At 37.1% G+C, this 22,966-nt stretch overlaps 1 protein-coding gene across 3 annotated transcripts in view; it reads left to right on the plus strand.

Annotated features, from left to right (window-relative positions):
• The window catches only part of shroom3 (shroom family member 3), a 62,047-nt gene that overhangs the window by 19,657 nt on the left and 19,424 nt on the right, over positions 1-22,966 (plus strand). For 2 of the 3 annotated variants that reach the window (XM_066710915.1, XM_066710916.1), the window contains 2 exons: positions 12,602-12,733; positions 22,595-22,726. In XM_066710915.1, coding sequence (XP_066567012.1) covers positions 12,602-12,733; positions 22,595-22,726 — 264 coding nt within the window. Of the gene's footprint in view, positions 1-1,070; positions 1,306-12,601; positions 12,734-22,594; positions 22,727-22,966 lie in introns of those variants that run through there. The other variant, XM_066710917.1, reaches the window with a different exon arrangement.

The raw sequence follows: 22,966 nt of genomic DNA on the forward strand, positions 1-22,966 counted from the left end.
AATTGTGTATTTTTAGGGTATAAATATCAGCTATGACTGACTGAATTAGGCCCTGTATGATACACATGATCCTGTGCTGAACATACAGAATACAGACTGCTTGATAACATTGTAAATTTGGTTTAATTGTTTGAGTTGGCTTCATAACCACCACCATTCTCTTTGTTGAATAAATGTCATGTCGTTTTACTTTATTCTCTGCAGGGTAAGGGGTCTGCTTTGTAAAATGTTAAAATGGTACATGCCAGATGATTACTGTATTTGTAAAGGTAGAAATAGCCCCCTGAAAGTTCATCTGAGGCCTGGACAGAAATGAGAACATCAGCTTTGTGTGGCTGTAAATGGAAATTGAAAAAAAAATCAAACTTTGAAACAATACTCCTTCTCAGTCTATTCAACTATTAAACAATTATGTGCTATTCAGGTAGTCCAAGCCACATTATTTTCCGATCTAGTCCAGAGGTGCCTTATTGTGTATCTGTTGTCCACAACATAGGCAGTGGTCTTCCTTTCTTTCATAGGGAAACAACAGTACCATATTATTTAATCTCCTTCCCCTTTTGTGTCTTGGCCCCCCTATTTACCAAATATACTCTCTCTCTCTCTCTCTCTCTCTCCACCTCAGTAGCTACCTCTCTGTTTGTCTGCCTGCCCCGGCAAACAGGTTGCCAGCCTTGTAAACCTTGATATTACAGATTGTATAGATGGAGGAGCAGGAGAGTTTGAAGGGGCTGATGCACAGTACACCAAAGCTTCATATCTCCAATCCACACAGAGGTCAAATCCCCACGCTATTCTTCTCATTTGGAGACGAGAGCGAGTGGCAGCGTAGGAAAGCACAGTGCTCCTTGTGACGAGCATGAAGAGAGAAGCTAGAGGACAGGCTAGGGAGCAATTTAGTGCCTGTCAGAGGACAAGTACAACCTGCTCTGTGACATCATCTCCCTCGACTTACTCAGAGTCCTCCGGAGGCTTGTGCTGATTGGGCAGGAGGAGGGCAGTAATTTGAACTGCTCTTTCTTTTTCCTTTTCTTTTTTTGGTTGGGGTGTTGGGGGTGGGGGGGGTTGTTGCTTTGTCTCATGAAGGCTGTCACTGTCGCTGGTTGCTGCACTGAAGAAAGGTAGCTCTGGAAAAGGAACAGGTGTCTGGGCACAATTCTTGCCAAAAGGGCTCACTTGTTGTTTTTTAGGACTTATAAAGACATCTATATCTGTTTACTGTGTCTCAGAAGTAAGGACTGTATGACAGTTTTGACTGAGGAATATTACTAACATTTGTGCAAACTCTACCGGTCTCTCTTTGAGGTAAGCAAAAATGCTGCTGTGCTCCTGCATGTCAGTTTATCCTCTCCCCTCTGCTTTGGAGGCTATCGCAGCTTTAATCTCCCTCTGTAGGGACAGGCAAATCCAGGATGTAGTGGCTGTACTGTAGAGGTGGTATCCTTTCCCCTGTTTTGTATGGTGTCTCTTAATTTGTCTATCTCGTAACTACAGAAAAGGTACAGAATATGTTTCAGTATTGATCAGTTTATTTTCCACTGCATCATGAGAGGTTATTTACAAGTCAGAGGATATTGTGTACTCTGTTTTAAAGTAGCAAAATACCTTCCTGAGGTGTGTCAACTTATTTCATCCTCCTATTTGCATAGTGCTTAAAGATGATGGACTTTGTTCTGGTACAAATATTTACACCCCGATGTATTTTATTTAGGTAACAAAAAAACAAACTATGAGGCATACCCAGTGTGTTCAGATATATCGTTCACTGTCACTGCATTGTTGCTATATGCTTGCTGTGTAAATTCAGAAAAATGTGATCCGATATTTACATTGTTACCCGTCATCCTGGACCGATTGGGGAAACGGCTTACTCTGTGAGTCTTATTATATTTGAATTCTCCCATGTATTGTATTTTTGTAGTTTTACTGTCTGCCTTGTGGAGAATGTTATCAGTTTGTTTCTCTACATAAGTACTTAAAGTAATACATGTGCATAAAATAAATGAAAATGTCAGGAGTCTTCTGGAGATCAGTGAAATGTGTTAAATGCAGAAGAGCTTTGCTAATATCTAAATTATAATTGACAGGTGTGGTTTTTACGTATCCAACAAGGTGACGTTATTTTGCATAATGCTAGGCTTTGATCTCCATTCACCAGTTACGTAGTGCTGACAGGATGCGACAATGAACTGCCATCTGGTAGTGTGGACTTTGATGTCAAAGCCCATTGTAAGTAACAGTGACATTTAAAACACTGCACCCTCTCTGTTCCAAAGATTTGCATGCTACTGAAGGTGGGAAGATCTACCCACGATAAGCCCACGTGTTCAGTGCACCCTGTTCTGAATCCCAAGCCAGATTTTCAAATGTTTCCAGATGGGCAACTTTATATAAATGGCGCCATTTAGTTGGGATGCAGTGTGTGATGTAACATTGCAGTGATTTCCGCACAAGGCTTGACAATTGTGCTTACAAGTTGGCTTTTTTAACAAGCTGTGGGAGAGATAGAAATGAAAGGGGGCCCGTTGATCTGGACGCTTAGAAATGATTATGAAAGTGACTCAGTTTCATGGAAAGTGAGCAGCGACCACCAACATTTCATCCTGACAAGACATTTCAAGCAGTCAATACCAGTCTGTCTTTATTTATTTTAGCCCATATTATTACGAACAGTCTTTGAAATACTGGCGGCTTCTCTTCAGGGTGCTATTGAGCGTATTTCTCAACACTTGGTAGCCCGGCTCTGCATTGGCTCTGTTACTTTATTCTTTGGTTATAAATGCAAATTTTGAACGCCTGTTGCATGTTGATCCTCTGAAAAACTTTTGGAATGTATAAAAAGAAAAGCCATAGGAGTTGCTCGCCACTATAGTTGTGGACTTATCCAGCTTATTGTCAGTAATTCAATTCTTAACATAAGCAAACTGATGTCAAAATTTCAAGGCTTACGTTAAGCTTTATGTAAGTGCTTTGTAACCAATGCTTAAAGACCACAGCCAGGTTTCTCAATAGAAGCCATAACAGAGGCGGTATGAAGCTGTAGCTGTTGCAGAACTGAAATAAGATGCCTGTACAAACTGTACTGGTATGTCTGTATTTCGTTCTCCTTTCAAGACATATTGACAGAGGCTTTTACATTGGCTACTTTTCAGTATTATATTTACTTCTACCCTAAATGGCAGTGCTTTTTGCTCAGCTGTGTTTAAAAACTAACAGAGTAGAACAAAAAAAGTTCTTATTAAACAAACTTTGTCTCAGAATCTTAGTAAGCTAAATATTGATCTTCAGGTTTCAAGATAATTTAGCTGAATTTGTCAACCACAATAGGGGCAAAAATCATGAAGGTGGTCACCCTTCAGTAGAGCAAGCAAATATTGCAACCTTTTTGTATAATTATTATAACTTCTTTAGTTTGTGCAAATTACAGCTCTGGTGCAATTATATGCTGCTGATCAACAGATTTCTCACAATTAGACTATTTACCCACAGCAGTGTATCTTTAATGAGTCAGATTGAAAAACAATCAGAATGTGATTGAAAGGTGCTGTCAGTTAAAGCCTTTAAAGGTAAAGTGGGAATAAATGATGTAATAAAAGGGAAGAAAATTGTGATAATTGCTCAAAACTGGAACTACACAGTCATGTTAAGTACATTATGAGAAGGGGAAAAAAGCATTAGAGACCAAAGGACTAAAGTTGTCTTTTGTTTAGTATTTACATGCAACTAATTTATTCTCAATGAATGTTACTGATCCATTACCTTATTAAACAACCTTTGAGATGTTAAAATATATTTTAAAAGACAAGGTACAAGTGCTATTTTGTCCTGATCCTAGTACAACATCACTCGATTCATCATGTTGGGGATTTATGGGGGAAACTGTACAGTGGGTTAGGTGCTGCCTGCTCTCAGGACAAGAAGTACCTATTAGCAAACATCATTATTTATTATATGAATTGAAAATGTGACCTTAAAAGGAAAAGTGGCTATCTGAGCCTTTTCTAAATATAGCTTATATGAGGTGTGGCATGCCGGAGCTGTAGCCTAAAGAGAAAAAAACAATCTCTCAGAGTCATAATATTATACATACAGAGCTTCAGTATATTGGAAAAAAATTAATCTAAAGCTGAAAAGGGCATCTCTGATTTTATTCAGGTCGGCAGTGTTTGATAGTGTCAGTAGGTGTGTGATTTGTTAAAAATTGGTGGTCACCATGGCAATGTCTGAGCTGACCGTTTCTCACTTCCCTGTGCCATATTTATCTTTGAGTTTGAACACTCTGTTTCTATGTGTAGGTCAACCTCTCCCATATTTCAACAGGGAAGTGGACTAATAAGTTCTCCTTTCGTGCATGACATCAGTCCACGTATGATATTTTGTGTGCTTTGTATTTACTGTGGAAGTGTTGTCATTAAATAAATACTTTAGCTTTTGGTTCAGATGGATTGTCCTGTGTCATCTCTTTTTTGCATGTCCTATCAGTCAATCTGATTTCTCCAGGATGGTTTTGGCATTGTTCTGTACAGTTGGCCCCAATTCTTTAATTAGGTCACCCTGCTCTTAATTGTCTGAACAGCACTTCCTCATTCCAGATGTCAGGTGAAAGTATGAGCTTGCACTCCAATCTTTAGGGTTTGGCAGGCAAAAAACCATACAACCAGATAAAGATCTTCTAAACTGTGGGCTCCTCCTTGCAACAATATTGGCAAAATTCCTTAATTAATTAAAATGAATCCGGGCATTAAGGGAGGCCTTTGAATAAGATACTAATGTTGGTATGTGTGTTTTGAGACAAATTACATTATTAGTATTGTCGTTATTATTAAATGATATCTGAAGTATATTGCTATAATAGAAAGCGACATTAAGAAAATGATAACCGGTCTTGATACAGAGGTGAAACTGATGTAATTCACTAAGTACTACTACTTAAGCTAAACCCTTTAAATCTTTGGAAAACAGAACTGATTGCCCTGCTTTCTTTTCCAAACGGCATTCAGTCTAAAAATAAAATCTCCTGGTGGGAGGAGAGCCTGAGTTCTGAAACATGTGGCCTTTTCCTCTGGCCTTGGAAGAAAGATGTTTGTGTTTATAATCCCTTGCCCTCCCTTTTGGTACTCGCTTGCTTTTCTCATAGATACTGGCTTAAAGGAATGGCAGAAATGCATTTAGGAATAATTCCATAAAACAGGTCCTCTGTGCCTTAGAGTGCAATCTGTGGCTCTACCAAACAAAACAAAAAAAATCAAGAAAAAAATGCGGCACATCTACTTCCCTCCCAGCACACCCTTGTGTGCTTGCATTGCATTGAATTGTTTATCTTGGAAGGCCAGTGTCTGTACTTGTGACATGCACTTGGACTTTGCATGGAAGGATTAACATTTTGCTGGGTTTCTAAATCAATCCATTTACCTGATCTCTGTACCTTTCCACTGTGCTAGCAGCTGTCATTGTATCTAATGTAGCATACCGTGTTGGCTTTTACCCTAGCTCCTCTTTAAATCATAAACTGGAGACGTGCAAATCGAGTCCACCCAGGTCCTGATAAAGAATGGAGCAAAACTACAGAGAATTGTCAAAGCTTGTGGGAGATCTGGAGTTTGATCATCAGATGGACTCGTGCATGTATTCAAACTACAACTGATCAGTTCTGCTCTAGCCTCAATTGGATCCAGCAGCACAGGGAAATCAATAGGTCCCGAATACGGATATTTCACTAGCACTGTTGGTATTCAGGTTATACCAGTACTGGGAACACGATTATTGAATTCTGAGATCAGATATTCTTTGTTGGAAGCATTCAATGAAGGTGGGTGTTGTTATGAGGAAACTGACCACAAATGGCCCAATCAGGAAAACATACACAAACATATCCTCCAAGGAAATCTGTGGAAATCATCAAAATTAAGGTGTTTGTGATGTACAACGAGCTATGTAGATATCCACATGATATATACCATTGGTAATTTCAAGTCCTTTGACAGAGTCTGCACCAGTATTTAATTGAAGCCTGCACTGTTGAAATAGTGTACATAAAGGCTTATTTGTTTAAAGTTCGTATTAAAAAGTCTTAACCTTACTGATTTAGAGGTCAGATCAGGAGTTACATGATATTTTTGTGGTGTGGTGACATGATTATTTAAATCTAACTTCAGAAACCAAAGTGTTTATGACACACCACAATGTTAAATCGGGGGGTACAGACATTGGACATCTCCGGACTTGAATGCTGTTATTAAGCTGTGACATAATTCCATATTGATCTATTATTTATTAAAATTATTATTTACAAAGAACCTTTAACAAAAAGATACAATACAGTACACACCGAAGACATCATTTCAGATTGAATGGGTAATCTAATTATAACAGATTAGAAACTACCCGAGCAATAAATCAGTAAGAGTGAATCATTAAAAACAGTGAAAATATTTCTAACAAAAACAAAAAAGACAGATGAGTCCATTAACCACACAGCCACGTTTGTGTTGACCACTTGGTGAAACCAGGTACACCTGCCTCCTGTGGTGCAGCAGAGAGGACTTGGCCGGCCTGAGGACAATCGCACAACTGCCTGTGTTGCCATCTCTGTGGACGCCACCTGTGTTGTCCTGAAGCCCAGGCCTGAGGCATGCTAGGAATGTCAATGGCATGCTTGAGTGGAGCGCTTCAGAGCTGCTCTCCTTCAGTCAATACTGCTGCCCTCTGTTGCCACAGCCTAGGTCCTGTAGCAACAGTGTCTCTGCTTTAGAAACGATGGAGAAAAGAGAAATCCCAAACCATACCAGAAGAAGCAAGTGGATTCTTTTAACAGTGTTCCGTCTGATGAAAGGCTAAAATAAATACCCGGCATTTTGTCTTTTTTCTTTTTTTAATACTTGGCATACTTGTGACTCTGTTGGGGGCTCTCAGTACAATGACCACAGCAACAGGGAATGGTATCTAAGGCAATTAAACCCCAGAGTGTGGCCTTTACAGTTCACTAGTTATTTTTTATTTGAAAGGTATCATCCCATTAGGACCTCTTTCAGCATCCTAGCCCCCCCCCCCAAAAATAAATTCACTCTCTTATTTTTCTAATTAAAATGGATCTTTCATTGAATTTGACTGTGCACATTTTGTTGTGGCTAAAGCTTCGTTTCTACTTTCTGAAATGAAGAATTGAAGGTTGATTATATCTTTAAATTAAACTTTGTAGTTTTTCTATTGCTGGAAGTTGCAGTTGGATGGCATACTTTTTACAGTGGCGTTTGTCATTCCATGTTGCTGATATGCAGTGGTTGCTATTTGGGATTCAAATGCTGTTTATAATAAATAAATATTTCACTGACATCTTATCCACAGCGTTAGAAGAATGTAAAATAATGATTTCTTCCCAAACTGACCAGGCTAGATGCACAGCACGTTCCACTGTCAGAACCAAAAGTTCAGACTGTAGACTGTCTGTATGTTTTCTGTACCAGACCCATGTGAAAGATCAAGCCATGGCTGCCAGTGGCAGCTTGGTGTTGATTCACAAACACTTGTGAGCATTGTTAACAAATATACTGGCATTTACCCATAATGGCCTACTAACATCATTAGGCGCATTTACATTGCCATTTCTGATCTGGATCAAATGCATCGGTAGCATTTGATCAGGTTAAGAAATGGCAGTGTAAACGCTTGGCGATCGGATCAAATGTACCTCTCAGGAAGATGGTACAGATCCAGATCAAATGCATCGGTAGCATTTGATCCTGGCAGTGTAAACGCCAGCACACTTTCCTACTGCTTATAAATAAAATATTGTTAAAACTAACACTAAATGGCTTATTATTTTATGTTAGCAAAAATATATGATTGAATTTTTATTTTCAATGCTTCGGTTGTGAAAAAATATGCAAGTGTGTTGGTTTTACTTGTTATAATAATTTGCAGAGCCCTAACCACAGTGCTGCAACAAGGTAAAACAACAGTTTTTGATATAGCCATTATAAAGGACTAATTTCATAAATGCATAAAATGAAGTTTGGACTTGCGTGCTAGTGCGCATGCGAGGACCCCTGTGGCGGCTGTAAGTTGATCCTGATCAAATAGCAGTGTAAACGCAACACCACTGAGTGTGATCAAATGTTTCGATATATTTGATCCGGATCAGAAATGGCAGTGTAAATGTGTATGTATAGAGCATTTAAGCTCCATTAAAAGGATACAATTCTCACACTCCAATACACCGTATATCATATATTTTAAGATGGTCATTATTATAAAAGTTGATGTTATTTGATATGTCTCTGTATACTGTGTGGAAGGCTTTTGGTTCCTTTGTAACTAACTACTGATTTCGACCCAGCATATACATTTGTAAATGTTTTTTTACATAAAGAAATAATATATATATATATATAATTTCTTTATGTAATAAAACATTTACAAATGTATTTATAGATATTTGCTTAGTAAGGTTGTCAGTAATGCTAAAGTTCTGTTTGTTAAGTTATTATCCTTGTTTTTTTGCCTCACGTTTATGAAATAGAACACAAGCTGTAGATTATGCTAAGTGTAAGTGTATGTGTAAGTTAAGAACACAGAGCACACTTTTTAAAATGGCATTATGGACTTACCAGTTAATACATGATTACAGTGTTAAAGAATTTCTACTTAGTCATGCAAAGGTCATTAGTTGGACTAAGAAATCTGATAATTTATTATAAAACGTATTATAAAGAAGTAGCCAGTGGTACCAAATAGTTTTGTGGGACCTGAATGGCACTGGACTTATAATGTTTAATGTTACATTAAGGTAGACCACTGGTAGAACACTGATTTACATCCCAGTGTCACCTAATGTACAGTGCCCAGCAGCTGCATTACAAAACAGCTCCCAATCCATTAATCAGAAAGAGAATGGTTTTGAACAAGTGTTTGTGGAAATTGTGTTTCCCAGTGAAGAAACCATACTGAAGTAAGGTATCCCACTGATTGGAAAAAAAAGCCCTGGCACCACTGTAGATCAGTCTAATTCACCAGTTTCTACAGATTGAGAACACATTATTCATTGATCAGTGAAGCAATCACATGTTGGATTAAGTGTTCTCATTGATGGATCTGTATTGAGCAGCTTCTTCTAGATATGTAAAATACTGAATTGACCAAAGTGCCTGCTTCCTCGATCAAACTTCAGTGTTCCCAATTCATTATACTGTCATTTTCTACTTTAGGGTGACCTATCAAACCTGTTGGACTGACAATTTGACAATTTCCAGACCCATGGTTGGAAACCCTGCCATGCTTTATAGAATAAGAAAATTCAGTGAAAATGAAACAAGTGGAATATCGTAGTTTTTTAAGTGTTATTGTTCCTACAGTAAAGCACAGTGAAATTGAGTAGTTGGGGACAAGACCGATACATGAATGAGAGATGCAGGGGCTGGTTATTAATAAATTGTGTAGGCAGCTATATACATACAGTAGATCATCAGATATATACATATATTCAAGGTCTCACTCTTTCTGGAGAGGGATTTGGCCTTTTGCAGGTCATAAAATATTCCAGCCTCTCCAACTAACAAGTCAGGTTGTGATTTCTCAAGAATAGGACATTGGTGTTTGCTACATTTCTTTGATTAACATTTTGAGTTGAAGAATAATGCATGTTATGAATTATGGAGAACATGGGAATTTCTACGCCAAGCACGACGCCAGCCAAAATAATGCAAGTGGACCTTGTACCCAGGGCCATTTTAATCAACACAGTCAGTCATTTATTAATGAATTGACTAATCACAGAATATCATGATTAACTAAGGAATTCATAATGCAGTTGCCGACAGCATTGGATTTGTGGACTGCACACGCTTTAATTGAAAGACAGATTAATTGGATTGGACAATTAATTCAGCATGAAGAAACACAGTGCCATAAAGAATCAATGCCGCACAAAACAAATAGGCAAGTGCCTCGATTAGCCAGTCTAACTCAAGGAAATGCATTGCCTCTGTCTGTATAAACCTTCCCTCAAGGATTCAGAAATATATTTTCTTTGCATTATTTTGTTACCATTGTGATGCTGTATACATGTTTAGAATCGCATGTTGGCAATTTTAAATCCATGTAAGTTGCCTTAAATAATACATTTAATATCATTGTGCTTTGTATAAAAGATACTGGATATGTAATATTCATGTGCAGAATCTGAGGAATGTTTTCTTGCACGGTTCACTTTCGCATTGTATCTTACCCCATTTGATCTATTCTGAATCGAAACAAGAAGACAAATTTTAAAAATCAACCCATGCTTTCGAATAACATCTAAAAATAAATCTTCTGCCCTTTTTCTCAGGTTGGTTTTATAACCGAAGTCTTTCAATTTTGAGGTTTATTATTTGCAAAGAGATATTGCTAACTCTGTCTCAAAGTTCAAGTTGTGTTTATGCACTGCACATAAAATAAACATGTGTTCACCAGTAAATAACCCATGGTAAAAAAAAAAAAAATCTTACTCACATAATAGTTCTCCAGAATTCATTTTAAAATTATTTCTACATTTTCAATTATGTAGATTAATCAAAATATGCACAGGATTTTATAGTGTTTTTAATCTCTCTCTCTCTCTCTCTCTCTCTCTATATATATATATATATATATATATATATATATATATATATATATATATATATATGTATATATTTCACAATTTAATTTATATATATATATATACATATATTTCTATATAATCAGTCTCATGATGTGTGATATCTTTGTGTTGTATAAGTTCAGTTTAGTTTCTTATATGTAGTCTCTGTTCTGATTTAGTAACAATGATGAGAATTAAGCATTAGAAACAAAATAAGTCTTTTTTTTTTCCCTTAGTGGGCGTAATTAATTTTGTAGCCTGGGAAAATTAGCTCTCTATTATATGTAATCAGTCCTGTTTTTTTACACACATATTAATCCATTTCTGTCTTTGATAGGCTAGAGTTAAACCTCCATTTGTCCATACACTTGCATGTGTTCCAGCATCATTATTCCACCTGGTATCTCAACAGACAGCCTGCAGTGTCAATATGCCCGTGCACACCTGTTAAACCCAAGGGAATGGCATACAGGATTGATTGGTAGCTTTAATATGATGTTTAATAATGACTCTAGATTCATGAAGTGTTTGGTGTCTAGGCAGAGACTCCCTTGACAAACACTTCAAAGAGTCAGGACTGGTATTGTAAATGGGAGTGCCAACTTAGGAACAGAAAGATAAGGGAATTAGTTACTTTGTTGGAGATAGAACTGGTGCCAAATCTTTTTTAATTGGATCTAAATCTGGAGAGAGCCGATCAATCACTTAATTACAGAAATAGACCTTACAGACATTATTAACATCCCTGTATTCACACATTTAGCATTAAATAATGTACAATAATTAAAAAAACTAAACAAAAACTGATTATTATGTCTGAATTATTGTTATGTTCAGGTTGCTTATTCAGTCATTTCTGCTCATAAATATTTATGATCAAGTATGATCATTAACACTGACGACAGGTCAAAGACTGATCTGACTGGAGAGCAAAATGTTCGAGACAGGTTTTCTTTTCATTGTGCTCATTAGCCTGCCTTATTTTGATTTCTTCCGTGGAAATATCCAAACTAAAGGACAAGAGTGCTGAAAATAGTTAACCTGGTGGAGTCACAATCCTGAACGTCTTACCACATTATGGAAATACTGGTGTAAAAAACACTGCTGATGTCTGTGGATTAGGGCCATGGTGCACAAATACCTTTTCCCTGGGATGTAGTTAGATTCAGGACTGAGGTTGCACATAAGCTTCTTAGAGCTTTAAGTGCAGAAATGACCATTGTTCGCAACATAAATGTGAGTTATGACAATGCCCAAACAAGAGAGAGAGCCAGTATCGATTTTTCAATGACAAACTTTCATAGGACATTGACATAGGAGCTCAATAATCCGCATGTTGATTTGTGTCCAATTTTGTCATTGTATTACAGCACACATTCCTCCATAACATTTAAGGAACGCATTCAACATTAACATCAAATTCTCAACAATAATGTTTCATAGAATTACCAGTCAGTTCTAATGCATGTTGTCTACCTCTTTAAGAACTAAATACCTTTTCACCTGTGCAAATTCCTGAGTGGTTGAACTAATCATCGAAATGAAAAAAATGCTATCTGACGAGAATCTGGCCTTTGTTTTCTCCAGATGTTGTGAAAATCAAATCGGTTTCACGATCCAATATACACCCAAAGCCAAAAATAGTTTAGCACTATCAGTCATCTCATGAATATAGGCGACATGTTCACAAACACCTGGCAAATGGAAGAACAGATTGAAACCAGTACAAAGACGGATATAATACTTCAATAAATATGTGCTGGTGCCCTTTGTTAAGTTGTTTGTTCGTATTTATTTGTGTGGAAAATTACTGTTCCACAAGGTGTTTCAATATTATTACACTCGATTATCTGCGTTATAAGCAGGTGGTTTGCAACAACAGGCAATAAAAAAGACACTGCCTTTGTGTAATCAGCTTCCAGGTTGTTAGGCATCATTGTGGTGTTTTTACAGAAACCTTGTTTTCTGTTGTGATTTTTACAGAGAAGTGTGTCTGGACAAGTGTTCCTGGGAGCCTGCAGCCCCTCCCCAACTAAGCCCTCCCTTCAGCCACGGGCACCCCCAAGAAAGCAAGTCAGTATGGCAAGGAGGGGTTAAACTACGCATCAAGAACAGGTTGGTCAGCCTCTATTTTTTTATTTATGCCATGGGAATTCATTATATCACATGGGAATTCATTTACTACACTTCACAACAGGTACAGTCAATACTGTAGAGTACATTTGGATCTTTAATATCCCAGTTAGTTTGGGGCATATTCAGTGTGGACATCATTGAAGACATCTGCACTAGAGAAGAAATGATCAGGAATTGCCAACTGTAATAATTTTTTCAGGATCTGGATGTATACTTTGGTATTTATTGGTATATAACAATAAAACAAAGATACTGCCCTCCAGGACCAGGATTTCCTATTACTAATCTATGGAGTCTGTCAGTTTTGTTTGTTTTTTCTGGAGATGCGTTCCCACATCTTTATATAAGGGTGTCTAGATTCCACTTATGTATAGAACATTTATGCAGACTCTCTCATACGTGTTACAAATGGACTTAAGTTTTCCTTCTCCTTAAGCCCACATGGTCACTCAAGTATTAGCAATCTGACATGATTCTGATATTTTAAATAATATCATTCTAAATTAATTTATTAGATGAAAACATGAACAGAAAAGCTGGATCATTAACATTCTGTCTTTACCGGTCAATTGTTATTTTCTCTTGTTTTGAAACTGACCTTGGTTCTAAACTGCAATATAATAATAAAATATTAATCAATTTATTTAGTAAAAAAATATATGGATTAGTTGTGTTATAGTAAATGTGTATAAACTTGATTTCTGATGTGTAGCGATTCATATTTAACAGAATGTCTTTCGCATGAGAACGATGTTTACATTGTTAGTTGGTGGTTTCTATAGCCTCATTCCGCTCAAGCCATTTTCCTGTGAAATTGAGTAAGAGCGTGTGGTGCACGCATCCATGATTGTTTATGTGAACAGAACAAACCGTGGAGTGTTTTTAAATCCAAAAGTAAACCTTTGCCTACATAAAAAAAGAACCCAGCCAAGAGTTTTGAGCATGAAGTCTTGATTTTATTAATCAAAAATGTATGCAAGTAGTCTAAAAATAAAACCGAAGTTCGAGTGCTCAGTTTAATCCAAATAAGGCCAGGGAGAAAGCGTTACCTGATTTAGAGCTGTGTTTGCCGGATTGAAGGAATTTATAAAACTAACAGCATGCTTTAACATACATTGTATTCTCTAGTGCGTCAAATAAATCCAATGAGACTCTGCCATGTTCTGCTAAAGCCCCCTCATAATGACTATATTGCTCAGCAATATATTAAAGTAATATATTCAGCTGTCAGAAAACTGAAAAACAACCAAAGAATAATGTGAGGAAACCTGAGAAGTGAGAGTCTTGCCACAGAATATGCTGTATTTGCCCCTATAGTTGACAAAACCCAGAAAAAGGTCGAAAGCTTTATAGTAGTATTTTACATGAATTCAATGAATGATTATGAATTTCATCACAACACAAAACTAAACTAAAGAGACCATTTAAAATACCACTCTCCTGGAGCAGAAAACATCACCCCACTTCCTTGTGCAGTGCTCGACCTGTGAGGTTTGGCATCAGGGCTTTTTTTTGTCTTGTACTCCTCCCTGATGTGACATTGGCGTTCCAGTCGGGGGGCCAGCCCTTTCTGTTGGTAATGGAATGTGGCTCACATCAAGCTTTGCCAAAAAAACCTGTTTGCTTAGGGGCACCCTATTTAAAATCATCTTCCCATGTTGTGTCATGGCACAGGCACATTTTTTTATGTTAATTTGTTACCATACTCTTAATATAGGTAGTCCTTTTCTTTAGTAATGGGGACACCACTAACCTTTTACTTGGATGCTACTGTTGAAACAGTCAAAGATACAGCCCCCTTCAGTAAGTCCCTGATTAAATGAGTGTAGTTGTAGTGAAAGTCATTACCCAGTACTTCCCACTCTGAGTACCTGTAGCCAGTTGTGTTAAAGAGGTAAAGTTTCCGTAAGTGTTCTTTCACTTTAGGGGCGTTACACAAAGCACCTCCAGCTAATGAAGTCATTACACTGGTAATGGGAATTCCTGCCATATTAAATACATTATTCACTACCTATGGTATTTAACTCTGAAATACTTTAAAGGCAGGAGTGGTATTTATTTTTAAACTGAATTGTAAGTCATTAACCTGTAGAATAGGTGTGAAGCACATTTGTTCACCTATACTTGAAATAGTTAATTTGTAATAATTTAATCATGGCTTAATTTCTAATTGATTTCAACATGATTTAATATAAAATACTGTCTTACTTTACAATAATGGCTGCAAATGGCTGATGCTTCAAAACCACAAGAATAAGACAGTTGAAATGCACTCATGCAGTTCTGAAGATGATGCCTATAACAGTTGAGGTTATGGTGAGAGTCAGGGTTAGAGACAGGGGTTATGAAAAATGGTTAGGGTTAGGGCTTAGGCTGTGTGTTAGCAAAATCAATACTCCAAGGAAGTGTATCAGATATTCAGGTGTTACTATTGTGGCATTTAAATATTAATGCTTTAGGACTTCTTCAAATTATTGTAAAATATTACCAAGAATACCAAGTATTTTAAAAAACTATAGGCAGTATTTACATATTTTGTTTTATTTGTCTAGTTGTGGATGTAGTTCCCTTTAAGTGGATTGAATATATCTACATTCCTAACTTAGACATATCCAGTTAAACAAATAAGGCTGATGATTAATTCAGAAAGTCTGACGGAAGTTACAGTGAGGAAATAATAAAGCAAACACAAGTCACTTTATGATGTCGTATGTGCATAATGCTTGATAAATGTCAATTACATTTAGCTTAAGGTGAAGTAGACATTGGTAGGCTTTAAATTGAAAGTCTGCACCCCCTTTCACAATTTTCACCTTTTGTTGCCTTATAGCCCGGAATTAAGGCATTTTTTGTTTTTTCATTTATCTACACATCCTACCCCACAACTTCCAAGTGAGAGACAAAATCTAGAAATTGTTTGAAAATGTATTTAAAATAAAAACTGAAAAAGCCTGTTTGGATCAGCTTCAAAATCACACACCAAGTTAAGTGGCCTCTACTTGTGTTAAACTGTCATGTAGGAACCCCATGACTCCTCAGTCAAGGCCCCCCTACTCAACTTTGGCATTGCTTAATGCAGTTATTTTTGAGGAAACTGTATTGATCAGTAACGCCATAGTATATCTTACATGCATGCAACAGATGCACTGTAGATGTTCCACACAGTCGTGTTACTTGTCTGTATAAACAGGTAATAGAGTTTTGATTTTCAATAGTTCTACCACTGTTTATACAGTAATGTAAGATACACTACAGTCCAACATTCATAGTTTTATATATTTACTGATGGATTTTCAGTTCACACAGCAATGTTGTTCAAAGTCAGTTTTCTTCGTCTGCTGTGGAAGAGGATTGAATATTATCACTGAAGTGCATAAATAGTTTAATTAACTAATTAATAGCTCAGGTGGAATGAAAAGCAGAAATGTTCCAACCCTTAGACAACACTGTCTTACAGGTGTAATTACAACTTTGCACACAGGGTGAATGCACACACAAAGAAACTGTGTATTTGCAGTATAGTTTTTGGACTACAGTAATAATCCATAGCCATTTTGCCAAAAGTGCAGTTTAAATACTGCTTTTCTTTTATTATGTGCCCATCTTCATATTTGCTGACTCCTGAGAGTTTTGAATGGAGTGGGCTAGTGGTACAGTGTAGATGTGAACCAGCAACCTCTAGGCTATCTTCTTACTTTCCAAGAAAAGGCTCTTAATCTTTTTCTTTGTTTCTGCTGTCTGCCTGGATTAAATATAGCCTACATATTTTGTATTTTTGCTTTAATAAAGTGTCCAAGTCTGTGAGTGTAAGCAGCTTGGGGAGAGGAGAACCCTGTATCACAAGAAGGCACACTGATGAGTGCATACATGGTATAGTGCATCGGAAGAAGAGGGAGGCAATTACCCCAAAATACCATTGAAGCAAAAACAGTTGAGCACTGTATCTTCCCGAGAGATGGCGTTGGTCTCAGGGGCCAGATCATGTCCAGTCAGCGCGTCTCAGGGTTAAGTTTCAGATCTCCAAACCGCTTATCTAGAAACTCTCAAGAACAGCAGAAAAGGACACGCAGCCCCCCAGGCTGATTAAGAGGCAGGAAGTGGTTGATCGGCTCCTCTGGAGACTGGGTGTCAGGGCTGGAGATCTGTAAATATTCACGTCTGTGCAGCAGAGGTCACGCAGAGAAACTGGCACTAAGGTTTCCTTCACTGTCTCTTTCTCCTTTCACAGTTCCTTCGCAGGGATAGGCAGCGCCCTGAGCCAAAGGACACACAAAAGAGCTAATAGGGGTCTTCATATTTGCTTTTTTTTCCTTTACGTATCGACTTTAAATGAGCCTCTTGTGATCAGTGTGAAGCATAACAAATTTGGCTTTGTGCATCTCAGGTGAAAATTTCAACCCCGGAGGCAGCTGATTTCTCACACAGGAGGCTCTTTCACAAGAATGGCGAAACTCGAAACAGTTTGTCCCTGGAGACAGATGTTTTTACATCCCTTGACCTGACCATTCATTGAATGTTTTCCCAAAAAGATGAAACAAAAATTGTTTTTTGTTCACTCCCATACCAAATTTCCCCGCTGTCTGAACTGGAAAAGAAACTGTTGCCAGTTTGTCACTATCCCTGTCAACTGATGATCAATGTGTCCACAGGTTTTGTAGTCTTTAGTGAGGATCTATAAATTGGAGTCTGATGTTACTGTAACAGCAGGTAACACAACAGTATAGAAAAGGGATTTGATGGCTGAAAGGTAGTGTTCTGTAGTGATTTTTGGCTGATGTTTCTACCCAACAACAGAATGATAACACACTGCACAGACTGGGTATTACTGAAGGAAAGTAGGGGGTTATGACATTAATTACTTTTATTTTTACCTCTTTGATCATCTGTTGGTGCTGTTAGACAACAAGGGCTGTTTGCTTTAGATCTTGGCCATGTAGAGAATAAAACCTGTACCAATAAGCATTCTTTGTGATGGTACATCATGATGGTTGCAGATTGCTTTTTGTGGGATTCCTTACAAATTGGATTTCTTACAGGGGGCGGTGATGAATTCCAAGTCCCCCTACTTTATGAAAAAATCTTCCTCCCCAAAAGGAAGATGCAGCCCCAGCTAGACATCTCAGAGCGCTGCAAAATCTCTCTTCTCTTATCCTCTCCATAATTTCTAGTTTCCTTGTAGATCACGAGATAAAAGATTTTGACTTTGTTCCCACAGTGGAGATAAGGTTTCTTTTTCAAGACACACCCTGGTCGTCTGTTTTTTACGAAGAGAACAAAGAATCATCCTTGAATATTGCTTTCTGTCCAATAGACTTTGGATGCTTTTTTCCCCCTTAACTTTTTCTCTTTCTTAATGATGTTTATGTACATTTCTGGGTATTATGATTCACTGAAGTATTGGAGAAACTTGACCATATCAGTTATTTAAAAGAAAGCTCAAATAGGAGATTTAGTAAGATTAAAACAATTGTCAAGACAAATCCTGAAGAGACTCCCCATACAGAACAAATATATATTTTTATAAATGTGTGATCCTTATATATTTCATATGCCCAAATTGGCCCTTTTTTAAATATAGTCAAAATATAAGGGATATATTTTAAATATATTCTAGTCTGTAATCCATATATTGATTTTATAGGTTGCAAATCTATGGTGAGGTTAATTTCTGCAATAGATTTCGAACACATTAAATAAATATATGGATTACAAATTAAAATATATTTTAAATGTATACTGTGTCTTTTAGAAATCCAAAAAGGTGGCCAATTTTGGTCTGTAAAAAATAAAAGCATCACACATTTCTAACATTCATTTAAAAATATATATTTGTTGCATAGGAGTGTAGCATTGCATTTTAAGTTTAGCAAAGACAAGTGGGGAAGCTATCACATTATTAAGGAGAACTGGGGATGGTGTACAAAACAATTATTGTTCGCTAGACTACCACATGCTATCATGAGTTCATTTGTTCAAAGCGTACAAATCAGTTAGCAGTTGGAAACAACTTAGTATAATCCTATACCCATTTTTTAAATTTTTTGTTTGTTCCCAGTCAGCTTCTCAACTCATTACAGGATGTTTACTTCATGCTTTATCGTATGCACGGTAATGACAGTTAATTACACGTTTTAATAAGAGCTGTGTCTCAGTGGCCAGGCTGGCTGAATTCTTCTCTGCTGCCAGTTTAGTGTAGTTGCTGAAGCAGAGCACAATGGAATTGCTTGAGGCCTTCTATAGGAGAAAACTGAGGAGGAAGCAGAAGAAGAATGATGTGGATCAGGGAGCATTGTGCAAAACCCCTTCAGAAAGCAGTGTTAACAGTATCGCCACCGGCTTCATTTCCAGAGTCCTGAGATTTACAGCCAGGTAACTTTTTTTGTCTCTCTTGCCAGTTCTTTGAGCTCAAACAGCCTTAGTCTATCTTCAATCCAACCACTAGAAGATGTGTCCTTTCAAATGGGGCACAGGCACAATATATGTGTTTACCCAAGGAATAAGAGCTTGTTTTGTCAGGACATGTGCTTCTCAACACACCACACATTCTGAGTCTCGGAGGAGACCTGGAAGGGCATCTGAAAATGAATGAAGTTGATTGTACCTGTGAGGTCCAATGTTCAGGAGTGCATTGTGATTTCAGATGTATTTATGTTAGGACAACAACTCTGTCGGTTAAAAGAGCAATACAGGGTTGTCAGGCTTTTCAGTATCTGTGTCCTGTTTGAAGCAATCCTTGTTCTCAAGTCATAAATCTTGAAAAGCTGAGAAAGAGATCTCTGTCAATCGCAGATCAGTGCCCATGATGATTAATATCTGTAGAGTAAGGTCTGTTAGGAAATGTTGTAACTTCACTTGGTCTTTATTATTGTTTACACTTTTAATATGGTTTGGTGGAGTGTTCATTTCCATTTTGCTCTCTCAGTGATTTTAAGAATGAGGGTTTATGGTCAACACCCTCACCCAATAATCTGTTCTGATTTTGAATACAAATGCCTAAGCTTTAATACCTTTAACTTTTACCTCACTATACTTCAGTTTGCATTTGTGTCAGATAAATGTGGGGGAGATTAAAAGCGATGGTTATAAAAGTAGGTCGCCCACTGTTTGTATACTTTGTACACACAGGTTCTTTAGGTCAAAATGTAGATTATATTGACATCTGTAATGTGGAAGAGGGATTCCTCAGTTCTTTTGAGACAAATTTAGTTTTATGGTTTAGAATAAATACTAAACCTAAATTACAAGCTAAAGATTATTATTATTATTATTATTATTATTATTATTATTATTATTATTATTATTATTATTATTATTATTATAACATTAACAGTAATCATAAGAAAAGTTGTGTTTTTAATGTTAAATTTAATTATTTTGTTTTAAGGACAGCATTAACTGTTCAGACATAAATGTGCTAGACAGCTTAATATTTGTACATAGAACAATAAAAGACAGCTTCCAAAGTATCCTGAGAAGAAAATGATGTAGGATAAGGTAGAAGGAAAGGATGAATTAAGTGTATAAATGTAATTGTCAACACATCAGTTTGAACAGTTTTGACTCTCGGCCTACACTGTTTGGCTAGCAGGAGAATAGCCTCAGGGAGTGTTCGATACTCTCAGTACTATTCTTAACAAGACCTTCCCAGGAACAGAAGCACAGGACAACAAAAGCCCATTGCACAACTTGTGACCGATAACCCCTTTGTAATTCAGAAGATAATAATGCCACTTTACCAGAAACTTCACCCTACCTGATTTCTGATTTCCAATTTCTATTCCCACACTCCCTTCTTCTGCATACGTTACTTGTACTCTTTCAATTGATTTTGATGTACTGTTATTTATATTACACTCATAGCTCTTTGTTTCTCCTATAAGAATGTATTTTTTCTCTTTCTTTCAACTTTCTGCTCTCTGTGTAATTAAAAGTGATTAAACCTAAGTGACTGCAGCTCCATTTGAGGTGATTAACCTTGCTGTCACTTTTAATTGGAAACACATGTACGCCGTTGGTTTCTGCGTTCTTTTTCATATCAGTGGACTTACATAGGTACTTTATTTCTTGGAGTTATGTGACCATGATCAAATTAGTTTTGTTTTTATAAATCAGGAATTCTATTTTAGGAAACGGCTAGATTAAGACTCTGGGTATTAATAGAAATTATTTTAGTGCTGTAATCAACTTGTGTAATACCAGGCCTGGTGGGAATAAAATGTCATAAAGTTTAAATAAAATTGTTTTGACGACAGATACGTTTTGTCTTCAGGCAAATTACTAAAATTGTATGCAGAATACATGTATAATACCTATTGGCTCTATTGTAACTGTAGAAAATAATACATATGCAGAACAAAAAAGTAAAAAATCTGCTGATGTTAAACAGCACTGGAGACATAAGACTGTCAAGAGTTAAGCACTGCAGATTGCTTGGACTGATCCCCTTGACATACAATACACAAAACAAGCTGCTTAGGGAAGCTTAGCATGAAGGGTATGGAGGGACTACCTTGAAAAGTTGTTGTAGAATTTCAATAAAATATATATTTTTTAGAAATAATGAAACACATTGTCTTTTCTGTGACAGATTCACAAAAGCTCAGAATCTGTTCTTACAAGTCCTATTTTTGTCCTACTTCCTTGTTGTTATTATTATTGTTATTATTATTATTATTTATTTATTAGACATTGTTGTTAACCACAACAACAACAAATATAAAATAATTATAATAATTATTGTAACTTTAAAGAGAAACACATAACTGGTTGTAGAATTGAAAATGGATTGAATGCGTTCCGTGGGGGGGGGGCTTTGCTGGTTGCTGTAGGTAAACATATATACAACAGAGGATATAGCTATTCATTAGCGATCCATTATCCTTAGAACCTTTTTTCAGTCAACAAGAATTAAGTACAGTATCCTAATTACACAAACAGTACCGTCTATGTAGTACTTTGCAGAAACATTTGTACTGGAAAAAGAATGTGTGTGGAGTCATTGTTTGGATCCTAACCGAAACTGCTTTGTATAAATTCATCCAGCTGAATGGAAAGCTGAAACAAGCCTTTATAGTTGTCTTACATTTCCTGTCATATTAAGTGTTAGGTGTTGAAATAGAATGTAAATTCATAAGCTGCTTCTGTTTGTTTAATTCCTGTTCCCCGTAAACTGGTTGGTCCTTCATTGTAATACTATTAATCCTAAATGTCATCCCCTACACCCTACACCAAACAATTCACAGTGACTTGATCTTACGTTTCTTGATATATTGATATAATTTCTCTAACACAAATACAGACTGTTGACTGTTTACCAAGACATGAATACTTTATTTTATTTTATTTGGAATTGTTAGTATTGTTTTCCTTTTTCCACCCTCTCAGTTTGGAATCAACCATTTTGCACCAGTGCATCTATCCTCTACAACACTAGACTAGGACGTATATAGAAACACATACAATATGACTCATTCAAAAAATAAAATAAAAACTCTATCCTAGGGAACACTGATACATTTTTCACTGGTAACACTGTGGCCTCAGTTAAATTCAAGGGTATACTGTTGGGTGGCAAGATGAGGACCCCCCCAATACAATACATACAAGGTGCATTGTGCAACTGGTCTCTTCCTAATGAATGTTCACCACAGTAATACCTCACTTTGCCCTTGGTTTGCCACGTATGACATTTCACTCTACCTCACTGTGTTTAACCACCATTCTCCTCTGCTTTCCTACACTTTACTGTTGTTTCACCGTTGGTATACCACGGTAAACCTTTACAAGGCCTGAACCCGATTTCCTTGCTCTAACCAATGTGTCCTGTCCGTTTGTCCACAGGAGGAGTGAAGCAGCATCCCGACCTCATTCCTGGCACTCCACCAAGCTAGGGGAGAGCCAACAGGATCCCAGCATGATGCAAATATCTCAGGGCACCATCGGCACTGCTTGGCACCAAACGTACCATTCCAGGTCAGTGGGATTGGGGCTGTTGGCAGGGAAACAAAAGAACCTTCTCTGGATGCTGTCCTGTACCCCACTCAAGCAACAGAAAAAAACAGACAAAAAAAACACACACACACACACACACACACACACACACACACGCACACACACACAGGAAGATCAAAAAGAAAACAGCCACTTGAATCTGAGAGTCTTTCATTGTCAAGTGCTTATACACCCATTTCGAAACAGCCTTGGTTTCCTGAA

This window comes from Amia ocellicauda, chromosome 8 (genome assembly GCF_036373705.1).
Source record: "Amia ocellicauda isolate fAmiCal2 chromosome 8, fAmiCal2.hap1, whole genome shotgun sequence".
In the NCBI taxonomy this organism is placed as follows: Eukaryota; Metazoa; Chordata; class Actinopteri; order Amiiformes; family Amiidae; genus Amia; species Amia ocellicauda.